Raw genomic sequence first — 12177 nt, 5'->3', positions numbered from 1 at the left:
CACCCCTTTCCCCTGGTAGCCACTAATCTGTTCTCTTTGTCTACATGTTTAACTTCCACATGTGAGTGGAGTCATACAGCGATGGTCTTTTTCTATCTGGCTTATTTCACTTAACACAATTCCCTCAAGGTCCATCCATGTTGTTGTGAATGGGACGATTTTATCCTTTTTTATGGCAGAGTAGTAGTCCATTGTATATATATATCATATCTTCTTTATCCCGTTGTCAGTTGATGGGCACTTAGGTTGCTTCCACATCTTGGCTATTGTAAATAATGCTGCAATGAACATAGGCGTGCATGGGACTTTTGGAATTGCTGATTTCAAGTTCTTTGGATAGATACCCAGTAGTGGGATGGCTGGGTCATGTGGTATTTCTATTTTTACTTTTTTGAGAACTCTCCATACTGCTTTCCATAGTGGCTGCACCGGTTTGCATTCCCACCAGCAGTGTATGAGGGTTCCTTTTTCTCCACAACCTCTTCAACATTTGTTACTTTTAGTCTTAGTGATTATAGCCATTTTAACAGGTGTAAGGTGATATCTTAGTGTAGCTTTGATTTTCATGTCCCTGATGATTAGTGATGATGTACATCTTTTCATGTGCCTATTGACCATCCATATATCTTCTATGCAGAAATGTCTGTTCATGTCCCTTGCCCATTTTTTGATCGGGTTGTTTGATTTTTTGTTGTTGAGTTGTGTGAGTTCTTTATATAGTATGGAGATTAACCCTTTGTCAGATATATGACTTGCAAATATTTTTTCCCAATTAGTGGGTTGTTTTTTGTTTCAATCCTGTTTTCCCTTGCTTTGAAGAAGCTCTTTAGTCTGATGAAGTACCATTTGTTTATTCTTTCTGTTGTTTCCCTTGGCTGAGAAAACATGGTGTCCAAAAAGATCCTTTTGATACTGATGTCAAAGAATGTACTGCCTACATTTTCTTCTAGAAGCCTTATGGTTTCAGGTCTTACCTTTAGGTCTTTGATCCATTTTGAGTTTATTTTTGTGAATGGTGAAAAAGAATGGTCAATTTTCATTCTTTTACATGTGACTGTCCAGTTTTCCCAGCACCATATGTTGAAAAGACTTTCTTTTCTCCATTGTACGTCCTCAGCTCCTTTGTCGAAGATTCGCTGTCCATAGATGTGTGGTTTTATTTCTGGGCTTTCAATTCTGCTCTGTTGATCTGTGCACCTGTTTTGGTGCCAGTACCATGCTGTTTTGATTACTATAGCTCTGTAGTATGTTTTGAAGTCAGGGATTGTGATGCCTCCGGCTTTGTTCTTTTTTCTCAGGATTGCTTTAGCGACTTGGGGTCTTTGGTTGCCCCATATGAATTTTAGGATTCTTTGCTCTATTTCTGTAAAGAATGTTATTGGGATTCTGATTGGGATAGCGTTGAATCTGTAGATTGCTTTAGGTAGTATGGACATTTTAACTATGTTTTTTCTTCCAATCCATGTGCATGAAATGTCTCTCCATCTCTTTATGTCGTCATCAATTTCTTTCAGGAAAGTGTTGTAGTTTTTGTTGTATAGGTCTTTCACTTCCTTAGTTAAATTTACCCCAAGCTATTTTATTCTTTTTATTGCGATTGTGAATGGGATTGTGTTCTGCAGTTCTCTTTGTTAGTTCATTATTAGAGTATAGAAATGCTACTGATTTTTGTAAGTTGATTTTATACCCTGCAACTTTGCTGTAGTTGTTGATTATTTCTAGTAGTTTTCCAGTGGATTCTTTGGGGTTTTCTATATACAAGATCATGTCATCGGAAAACAGCGAGAGTTTCACTTCCCTTCTTGTTTGGATTCCTTTGATTCCTTTCTCTTGCCTAATTGCTCTGGCCAAAACCTCCAGTACTATGTTGAATAAGAGTGATGATAGAGGGCATCCTTGTCTTGTTCCTGTTCTCAGGAGGATGGCGCTCAGTTTTTGCTCATTGAGTATGATGTTGGCTGTGGGTTTGTCATATATGGCCTTTATTATGTTGAGGTGATTTACTTCTATCCCTATTTTGTTAAGAGTTTTTATCATAAATGGCTGTTGGATCTTGTCAAATGCTTTCTCTGCATCTATTGAGATGATCGTGTGGATTTTATTCCTCAATTTGTTGATGTGGTGTATCACTTTGATTGATTTGCAGATGTTGAACCATCCCTGTGTCCCTGGTATGAATCCCACTTGATCGTGATGTATAATCCTTTTGATGTATTGCTGAATTCGGGTTGCCAAAATTTTGTTGAGAATTTTTACATCGATGTTCATCAGTGATATTGGGCTGTAGTTCTTCTTTTTCGTGCTGTCCTTGTCAGGGTAAGGCTTAATTTTTGAATTTCCTTTTCCTTTTTTATTCTTTTAAATCTCCCACCATCTAGAGTACATACCAGGGCAACCAGAGTACTTGCCTCCCTCTAGTCATCAGGTCAAAGTAACACGATGTCACCAATATTGTGAACAAATGTGATGTTCATTCCAATGTCAAGATGCCGAGGGTCCCTTTGGATGAGGCTGTGAAAGAGGGAGCGTTAGTGTATCCCTGGACACTGTGAACGTGTAGTGCAGTCCATCCCAGGTGAAGAAGAGCTGCTGCTTAGTTACCAGATCACAGCTGCATAGAAGTGACCAGAGGCTGCAGAATTCTGTCCTAGTAAATGCATCCATCCTGCAGAGCAGCTGTGACAGGAGTCAGTATTGGTGAGGACCGTGGCCTTCCACCGTCCACTGCCCGTGATCCGTCTAGTTTTTCAGGGGCCGGGCTGGTGCGTCAAGCAGGGGTACGATGGGACCCCCGCTGCCTCCATTAAGTCTTCGAGGGTGGCAGTAACCTCTGTTTGTCCACCTGAGTGCAGGGTTGTTTTTAATGAATATGCCAAGCAAGATGAATGTTATACTCCTGAGTACACAGATTCTGCTTTCTTTCTTTAAACAGCAGGTAACCTCTGTTACTCTGTTTTGGGAGTTGATTAAATGACTTTGTGGTTCAGCTTTTCCTTTCAAGGTTTTATTGCTCCAAGTGATCCACAGGTCCCTGTGCTGCGCGGAATTCCAACATCTCCCTTCTCTGTGTGAGCTCGGGGAATTAAATACAACTTCAACTTACCCTTGTTTCCTAAAACGTTAGTCGATTAACAAAGGATGCAAACATCATTGCATCAGTGCGTGTATGTTTGTGTTTGCTGCCTCAAGATTTGAAAATAACGTGAGGTGAGTGCTCATGGAGGAAAAGCAACTGGACAGTTTCGACTCTCTGTCCTCTGCGCTGTCCCGGTGTCCACGTGTTTTCTTCTCATTCTTCTTTCTTCCTTCCTCATGTTCCAAGATTCCTCCCTTTATCAGTTCCTTTCTGGGTCAAGAACTTCCTTTCCCATCCATTTAGGGGAGGCCTGCTTGTGATCAATCCTCTTAGCTCCCTCACCTGAGAATGTTTTTGTTTCCCCTTCATTCCTGGAGGATAACTTCACCATCTGCAGGATCAGGGTCAACAGTTCTTTTCCTTCAGCAGCTGAAAAATGTTGTTCCATTTGCTTCCTGCTTCCATGGTTTCCGATGGGAAGACCGTTGTCATCTGAATGGGTTTCCCTCTGTGGTCAGGTGGCATTTCTGTCTCACTGCATTCCAGAAACTTGTCTTTTGGGGCCGGCCTGGTGGTGTAGTGGTTAAGTTTGTGTGCTCCACTTCTGAGGCCTGGGGTTCGTGGGTTTGGAGCCCGGGCATGGACCTTTACACAGCTCATCAAGCCACACTGTGGCAGCATCCCACATACAAAACAGAGGAACATTGGCACAGATGTTAGCTCAGGGACAATCTTCCTCACCAAAAAAAAAAAAAAAAAAAAAAAGAAGACACTAGTCTTTTGTTTTCCTTAGTTGGATTATGATGCATCTTGGCATGGCTTTCTCTGGACTTATCCTGTTTGTGGTTCACTAAGTGTCATGAATACGTAGGTTTATGACTTTTGCCAAGTTTGGGGAAATTCCAGCCATGATTTCTTGAATAGTTTTGCAGTCTCGTCCTCTTTCTCTTCTGCTTCTAGGACCCAGATGACACGGATGTGAGATCTTTTGTCATAGTCCCATAGGTCCTGAGGCTCTGTTCATGTTCTTTTCCAGTTTATTTTTCCTGTTGTTCAGATTGAGTACTTTCTATTGTCTGGTCTTCATGCTCATTGTTTCCTCTGTCCCCTCCATTCTGCTGTTGATCCCATCCATGGAGCCTTTTATTTTGATTATTGTGTTTTTCATATCTAAAATTTCCGTTAACTTCTTCTTTGTATCTTCTTTTTCTTTGCTGAGGCACTCTTTTTAAAAATTCATTTTAAACGTGTGCAATTGCTCACGAAAGCATTTTTATTATGGCTGCTTTACAATCCTTATCAGATAATTGCAACGTCTGTCATCCCAGTGCTAGCATCTGTTGACAATAGTCTTTCCTCATGCAAGATGAGATTTCCCGGTTCTTGTTTTGAACTGGACATTTTGGATATTATATTGCGACAGTCTGGATCTTATTTAAATCTGGTCATAGGAGGCCTTTTCTGACACCTGGCTGGGGTAGTGACTCATTACTGCCAGGAGGAGGGTACTGTCCAGGTCCCCCACGTGGCTCCTTGGACACCCACTGTGTCACTCCTGGGGCCCTGACAGTCTTAGCCCATGTGCTGCCTTCTCTGCACTGTCTGGCGTGTTCTGCTGATGTTGTGTGTACAAGGTCCAGGAGTTCTACTGTGCCTCCTGGGGGTTAGGGAGACATAGCTCTACTTCCTCTTGGTCCAAAACTGGGAGTCTGCAATGCAACTGATTTTTAGATATTGATGACATATAGTGACATTGGATCAATCCTTTTCAAGTTAGAATATCAGATGTTTCTATTATTTGGGGTTTTCCATGCACACAGTTTTGTAATCTGTGAGTAACACAGTTTTTTCCATCCATTCACCTGTTTTTTTTTTTAAAGATTGGCACCTGAGCTAACATCTGTTTCCAATCTTTTTTCTTTTCTTCTTTTTCATCTCCCCAAAGCCCCCGAGTACACAGTTGTATATTCTAGTTGTGAGTGCCTCTGGTTGTGCTGTGTGGGATGCTGTGTCATTATGGCCTGATGAGCGGTGCCCTGTCTACACCCAGGATCCGAACCGGTGAAACCCTGGGCCACCAAAGCGGAGCGCACGAACTTAACCACTCGGCCACGGGGCCAGCCCCGATCCATTCACTCTTCTCACTTCTTTTTGGCTTTATTTAATTGGTTGGTTCTTCCACTGCCCTGCTGAATAGAAGAGGTCGTAGTGAACATTCTTGTTTATTCTCAGTCACAGGTGGAAAGATTTCAAGTTTTTACTTTTGAAAATTATTTCTGTTGTGGATTTTTAAAGATGCTTTGATGAATGATAGGAAATTCCCTTTTTTTGAGGTTTTTTTCATTTTGAATTGGTGATGTATTTTATCAGGAGCTTTGAATCTGTTGCTATGATCAGTTTTTTGTATTTCTTCTTTTATGTTTGAAATGTATTGACTGATTTTTGAATATGAAACCAATCATGCATTTCTGAAAAGGACGTACCAGCATGGTCATGCTATATTATCGACTTTATATACTGATGACTCTTATTTGGGAATATTTTGTGTAGGAATCTACAGCTAAGATCCTGTGAGAGAGCTTCCTGTGATTTTCCCATTATGTAGTTTCCTTGAGAGGTATTGGTATCAATTTTTTTCTGGCCTGATAAAATGTGTTGGGAGGAATATTGCCTCCTTCTCTATTTTTGGGAGAAACTGATTTAAATTTGGTATGTGTATGTATGTGTGTGTGTCCGTGTGTGTGTCTGGGCGTCCATGTGTGTATTTCATCACTATTTGGTATGTGTATATATGTGTGTGTGTCCGTGTGTGTGTCCAGGCGTTCATGTGTGTATTTCATCATTATTTGGAAGCACTCATCAGTGAATCTTTCCAGAGTCAGAGTTCACTTTGTGGGAAAATTTTTAGTTATACCTTCAACATATTTGATATATATGACAATTCAGATTTCCTGTTTATGTTTATTTCCACCATTTTGGTGAATTGTATTTTTGAGGATTTTGTCCATTTCATCTAGATTTTCTAGTATATTGGCATAAAGTTGTTCCTAATGCTCTGTCATCTACTGAAAGTCTGTAGGGTCTGTGATGCTGTCCTGATGATGTAATGTGCCTCCTCTCGTTTTCCCTTGGGCGTTGTGGCTGGGATCTGCAAGAGTGAATAATGTTCTCAAGAGCGAAAAGTCTTTATTGACTTTTCTCAGTTTTTTATTTGTCCTCGTTAGTAGCTAATCTTGTCATATTATTTCCCTCCCTCCACCTTCATTTGGAATAATTCTCTATTCTTTTTCTAAATTCTTGGTGTGATAGTTCAGGTAACTGATTTTTTTAGGCTTTTCTAAGATATTCATTCATTCATTCATGGTTCTTAATTTCCCCGTTTTGTAGGTTTGATGTGTAATGTTTACGTTATTATTCAGCTTAAAACATTCTCTCCCTTCTGTTTTGGATTTCTCATTTCACTCATGCATTACTGAGAAGTCTGTGGCTTTATTTCCAAAATGTGGGGATATCAGTTATCAGACTGCAGAACCAGGTGACTCCCAATGAGTCCCAGAAGCTCCTGGTGGTCCACATTAGGATTCCAGGCTGGCTGGGGGTTATTAGCTGAGCGTCTAGTGGGGGCAGCTTCTGTGCCTTCTGGGGTCCCTGCAGTCTCCCTCGCTGGAGGATGGGGTCCGGGTCCTTCCTGGGCTAATGGATGGCCAGAGCAGCGTACACGCTGGGCTCTGCTGGGGGCTCCTCTGACTGGGAGGAAGGGGGTGTCATCTCCCGTCTGAGGATCAAGTGGTTCAGCTGGGCATAGGTCACGTCCTGGGGGTCTTCAGATGCAGCAGCCTAGAACAGGGGAAAGTGAGGGATAGGTATGTGGTTGGGGTGGGGGCAGCCTGGGGTCTGGGAGAGCATGGGACCCACCTGTCTGTGCATCTGTCTGTCCTCTTCTGCTTGTCTGTGCTTAGAGTTCAACAGTTCCTCTGACAGTGGGGCAGGAGAGGTGGCCACTCCCTGCCTGAGTCTTGCTCTTGAGTGGTTCACCTGGGCGTATGTCGCTCCTTGGGGGTCTTCATCATGGAGGCTCTGCTGGAGGGAGACAGAGGGACAGAAACAGTGTCTCCTTGATCCCACTGCTGACCTCCTCCAGTCAATTGTCCACACTGCTACAGAGTGAGCTCACTTTCCTGATGGAATCTTCAGGTACATACTAAGCCTGTGACATCTGGATGCTTCCTACAGTTCTGATTCTTATCCCAACATGCTATCTCTTGGTCTTTTGAATCCAGCCACACGGCCCATCCTCCTGAAAAAGCATGTTGCTGCCTCAGGACCTTTGCCCCTGCTGTTTCCTCTGCCCCCACCCTGCACTCTACCCCCTTTCCTTACTTTATTTTCCTTAACAGCACTTTACACTCTAGGAAGCTACTCTCATATTTGCATGTGGTCTCTTACCCACGAGGTGAGCTCAAGGAATGTGGAGACAGTATTGCTCACTGCTGTACCTACAGCACCTGAATGGAGCCAGGTAAACAGGGAGCTCCCTTTTCACAATGTGGGGTGAAAGAATGAAGGGGAGCCTAGGGGACTTGTGGGTGATTCACTTATTCGTGCATCCTCTTGAGACCTGGGGTGCATCCAACAACCAGAAGGTCAGACAGTGGACAGGAACCAGAAAAGGGGACCACAGAGGAGGAGCACTGAGGTCACAGAAACCAGGAAGAGTGAAGTCACAGCAGGACGCCCCAGGTGCCTGAGAGGAGGGATCAGTGTGGGACGCTGCTGAGAGCTGGGTGACGTGAGGACAGCCAAGTGTCCATTGGGTCAAGTTTGACAACAGGAAGGTCCCTGGTGGCCTGGACAGGGCTGGGGTCTCACCTGATGGCCCAGCTCCACGCCCTCCTCAGGCTGTGTGTCCTTCACGGCGGCATCTGCTGGGGCAGAACAGGGGGTGTGTCTCTTGTCAGGATTCCCTGAGGTCTCTCAGGGCTGCAGCCCCTCCTCTGCTCCCAGATGGGCCACTGAGATCCAGGGGTGAGGAGATGGGCCCGAGGTCACTCAGGGGAATTTCAGTCCTTTTCACCCCAAATCCCCAGACCCTTCCAGCCGATGCCCCCATGGCCCACTGAAATCTGTGCCCCCACCCCCCATGGGGGCCCCTTTTTCCTCTCACAGAGGGTCTGTTCCTGGGTGTCAGCAGCTGGACTGGAGCTGGGGGAGGAGATGGGAGTGTAAGGGGCAGAGAGGGGGCCGAGGGTGGGGTGGGAGTCTGGGGTCTTCAGGGCAGGAATTACCTGATCTGCAGGCCTCTGTGCTTGGGCTGTGGGTCTGCAGCCCCTGCAGGAAATTGGAGATCAGCCTGTGTCTGGGCTGGGTCAAGATGGACAGAGTCTCAGCCCTGGAAGGTGATGACCACCCGCCCTCCACATGTGATTCGGGAGAAAAGAAGAAAACCGTAACCCTTGCTTGTGTGTATGTTTCAATATTTCATGAGACTGAAAAGGTGAAAGAATTCCTTCAATGTGTACATATGTGTTGGATTAAGTGTTTTCTTTTGGATTTTCTGATTTGAGATTCTGGAAAAGTCTTTTTCTGGTTGACTTTCCCATCTACTTTTTTTTCCCCTTTGGCTGGTGCCCTAAGCCCACGTCCTCCTGTGAGCCGGGTCACCCTGTTCCCTACTCACCTGGTGTCCTGCGTTTGTCCTGACGCTGGTGTCGGGTAAGGAGGAAGAGGAGGAGGAGGGAGAGGAGCAGGACGAAGGCCACCGTGACTCCAATCAGAACGTTCAGATACCATGTGAGACCTTGGGCACATGTGATGTCATGAATGAGCCAATGACGCTATTTAACTGAGCACCTACTGTGTGCCACACACGTGCTGGGGTCTGTGCACTCACCTCCTCTAACTCCCAACAATCATGCACCAAAACACTGCCATCCTCCACCCACCCATTTCACAGATGAGGAGACTGAGGCACAGAGAGGTAAATCATGTGCCCAGGTCACCCAGCCTGAAGTGGCGGAGCTGGGACTGGAACCCAGAACGGTGGGTTCCCTTGTTTTCTATTATCATTTTTTATGCTGTGCCCTTACTCTCCAGGCAGAACACGAGGCAGAGACCTGACCAGCAAACACAATCCCTTCCCCACCCCCATCTCCCAGCCCATGTCCGTCCCCTACTCTGCAGAGGGCTGGCACCCCCAATGGGGGCCTGTGTGCACATGGAGCGTGTGCATCTGGGAAGGGCAGGAGGGAGGGCTGTCCTCCCTGAGCTCTCGGGGCCAGGCCCCAGGCTGAGGGCTCTCTCTCTGAGGGGCATGGCGGAGGCCTGTTGTGCAGAGAGGACCCTCAGGCTCGGAGAGGAGCGTGCCTCGTCCAGGGTCCCACAGGTGGGCAGTAGCAGCCCTGGGGTTTGAACCCGGGGGTGTCCTTGCCCCAACTCCACGGCTCCTCCTGGACGGGCTGCGCCCCTGAGTGTGTGGAGGAGAGCTCAGACACCACACGTGTCCCCACACTCAGTGTCCACGCAGCCTTCTTGGACCATGCAATCAGTGAAACTGGTCTCACGGAGAAAGACGAGCGTTCCTCAGGTCACCATCTCAGGAAGGGACTGAGCCAAGACCAGACCTGAGCCCCTCCCACGCACCGCTTCCCCACAGAGACCCTCGCTTACCCCACCTTGTGCCTGACTCCCCGGGGGAGAGTGGATCCTCAGAGTCTCCTGGGGATCAGGATGGGAAGTGAGGGGGTGGCTGCCATTCTCCCCACTTCAGCCCGGCTGCCCCTCCCCCGAGATGGGTCTCAACATCTCCTCCCTCTGCCATGACGCCCCATCCGCCGTCTGCCCAGCCTCAGAACTCCTGAAGCCCCGTGTCCTCTGACATCTCTGCCCAACTCCCCTGGGAGACAGGCCATGCCCGAGTGAGTGATCCTGGTCCCTCTGGGCATCAGCCTCTTCTAGTCAGCGCTCTTGTGTCTCTGGGTGAGGGACTTCTAGGACTGGACACTGGAGGAGGATCAGGAGGCGGTGCCTCTGGCCTTTTCTCCTTTTGTCAGCCCTGAGTCCTCCCCAGCTGTCTCCACTCACCGCAAATGTCTCTGGACCTCAGGGATGAGGATGAGGATGAGGATGAGGCCGGCTGGGAATTGCTCTGGCTTTTTCCATCCCTCTGAGAGGGGAGGTTCCCCTCTGGCTGACTTGCCTTCTGTGACCCCCTCACTCCCATCCCAGCCCAGAGGTCCCCTGGGAACAGGACCCTGAACTGACCGTGAGGACACAAGGGGCACGACTGGGGCTCCTCACCTGAGACCCGGAGCTCCAGGGGGTCACTGGGCAGTGACAACAGGTGGGGGGAGGTGCTGTTTGAGCCGTAGCACCTGTAGGTCCCCTCATGGTCTGAGGTCAGAGGACCGATGGTGAAGTTGGCCTGAAAGGGGGCGGCCGTGTCCTGCAGACGAAGGTGCTGGGGAGGAGCAGGTGACCCCTCCTTGGACAGATGGAAGGTATCGAACCAGATCTCAGAGCCACACTGCAGGGTCACGTTCTCTCCCCAGGACACTGAGGGCCCCGGCTGGGCTGAGAGGGAGGGTTTTTCGTACATTCCTGAGGGAGGGGAAGGTTGTGATGTGTAGAGAGCTGCCCCCTCCCCCCCACACAACCTTGACCGTGAGTTGAAGGACCACCATCCTCTTTCCAGGGACTCTGTCTGTGACCCCCTCTCAGCTCCTCTCTGTCTTTTATCTCCTGGCGTCTCCGCCTTTCTCACTCCCTCTCCCTAGACCACGGCCCCATCTCAGTCCCTGCTCCAGGACCCTGTCTCTGGACCCCATCACCACAAAGGGTGACACTAGGCCCAGCACCCTGAGCAGACAATCAGGACATGGGGCTCCTCACCTGCGATCAGGATCTCCAGGGGTGCGCTGGGGGCCGACCATGCATAGGAGAGGATGTGTCTACCATAGCATCTGTACTGGCCCCCCGTGGGTGTGGCTCACATGGCCGAGGGGGAAGTCGCCGCTGTGCTGCCCATGAAGATTCTGAGGGGGTGTGAGCCCCTCATCCCTGGTAAGAGCGAATCTGTCAAAGCCGGCCTCTGAGCGACACTGGAGGGTCAGGTTGTCTCCAGAGAGCACCAGCGAGCCAGGCTGGGCTGAGAGGGAGGGCTCCTTGTACACACCTGGAGAGAAGGGACAGTGGCATCGAAGGGGAGGCAGACCCCACATTGCCCACTGGGGCTACAGTGAGAGCTCTCACTGGTCGACCCCCAAACATCCTGCTCTGTGGTTCAGGACCCAGGAGGTCAAGTCACCAACCCCCGTCACCCCCAGGGCTCCACTGGATACGCAGCTTAGGTCAGTCATTTTGGGGTCCCAGGAAAGAGGTGGGTCAGGGGAACCCTCACCTGTGACCTCGAGTTGCAGAGGGCCACTGGGGTGTGACCACACATATGGGTAGGAGTGGGGATTATAATAGCATCTGTAGGTTCCCCCATGGGAGGTGTTCACGGGGTCCACAGGGAAGACAGCCGGCTCCCTCCAATGATGGCTCCTCGATTCCACGTGTCGGGGAGGATCAGCTCCTCCCTCCTTCAGCAGATGGAAAGTGACAGATGTGAACTCTGAGCTACACAAGAGGGACACATTCTCTCCTGATGCCACCACAGGGCCTGGGTGGGCTGAGAGGGAGGGCGCACTGTAGACTCCTGAGGGAGAAGAAGGGAGCTGTGTTAAAGGGGGGACCGTCAGCTCAAATGCCCCAGGTGTGGACTGTGAGGGCTGAGGTCCCCTGAGCCCACACTCCTTCCCTTCTGTCTGTGAGGAGGAGCCCACAGTGGGAGGGGACCTGGCTCCTCCCCCTTACCTGTCACCAGCAGGCGCAGGGGGTCACTGCGCTCTGACCAGCCGTTCCAGTTCCTGCGGCTGTGATATGCACACTGATACAGCCCTGCAGTGTGTGAGCTCATAGATTCGATGGAGAAACTGGTCTTGTTGCTGGAGTCCTGTGGGGTCTCTGTCTCCACGGGTATAGAGACCCTCTCTTTATACAGATGGTAGACTTCAGCCTGCAGAGACCCCTGACACCAGATGGTCACAGAGCTCCCCTTGGTG

The 12177-nt window shown here is 48.6% G+C and overlaps 1 protein-coding gene across 1 annotated transcript; it reads right to left on the bottom strand.

Moving 5' to 3' along the window:
- Window positions 1-6570: 6570 nt before the first annotated feature.
- LOC124232888 (leukocyte immunoglobulin-like receptor subfamily B member 3) lies at window positions 6571-12131 on the bottom strand (the record flags this gene model as incomplete). Its single annotated transcript, XM_046649790.1, is given in 11 exon segments — window positions 6571-6913; window positions 6992-7156; window positions 7946-7998; window positions 8241-8278; window positions 8362-8404; window positions 8754-8873; window positions 10373-10672; window positions 10964-11048; window positions 11050-11246; window positions 11472-11771; window positions 11930-12131. Coding segments are annotated over 11 exon segments (1647 nt in total), but the record flags the coding sequence as incomplete, so codon positions are not given.
- Between the last annotated feature and the right edge of the window lie 46 nt (window positions 12132-12177).

This window comes from Equus quagga, unplaced genomic scaffold, assembly GCF_021613505.1.
Source record: "Equus quagga isolate Etosha38 unplaced genomic scaffold, UCLA_HA_Equagga_1.0 143272_RagTag, whole genome shotgun sequence".
In the NCBI taxonomy this organism is placed as follows: Eukaryota; Metazoa; Chordata; class Mammalia; order Perissodactyla; family Equidae; genus Equus; species Equus quagga.
Note: the sequence above shows the minus strand (reverse complement) of the source record. Positions and strands in the feature narration are given on the sequence as shown.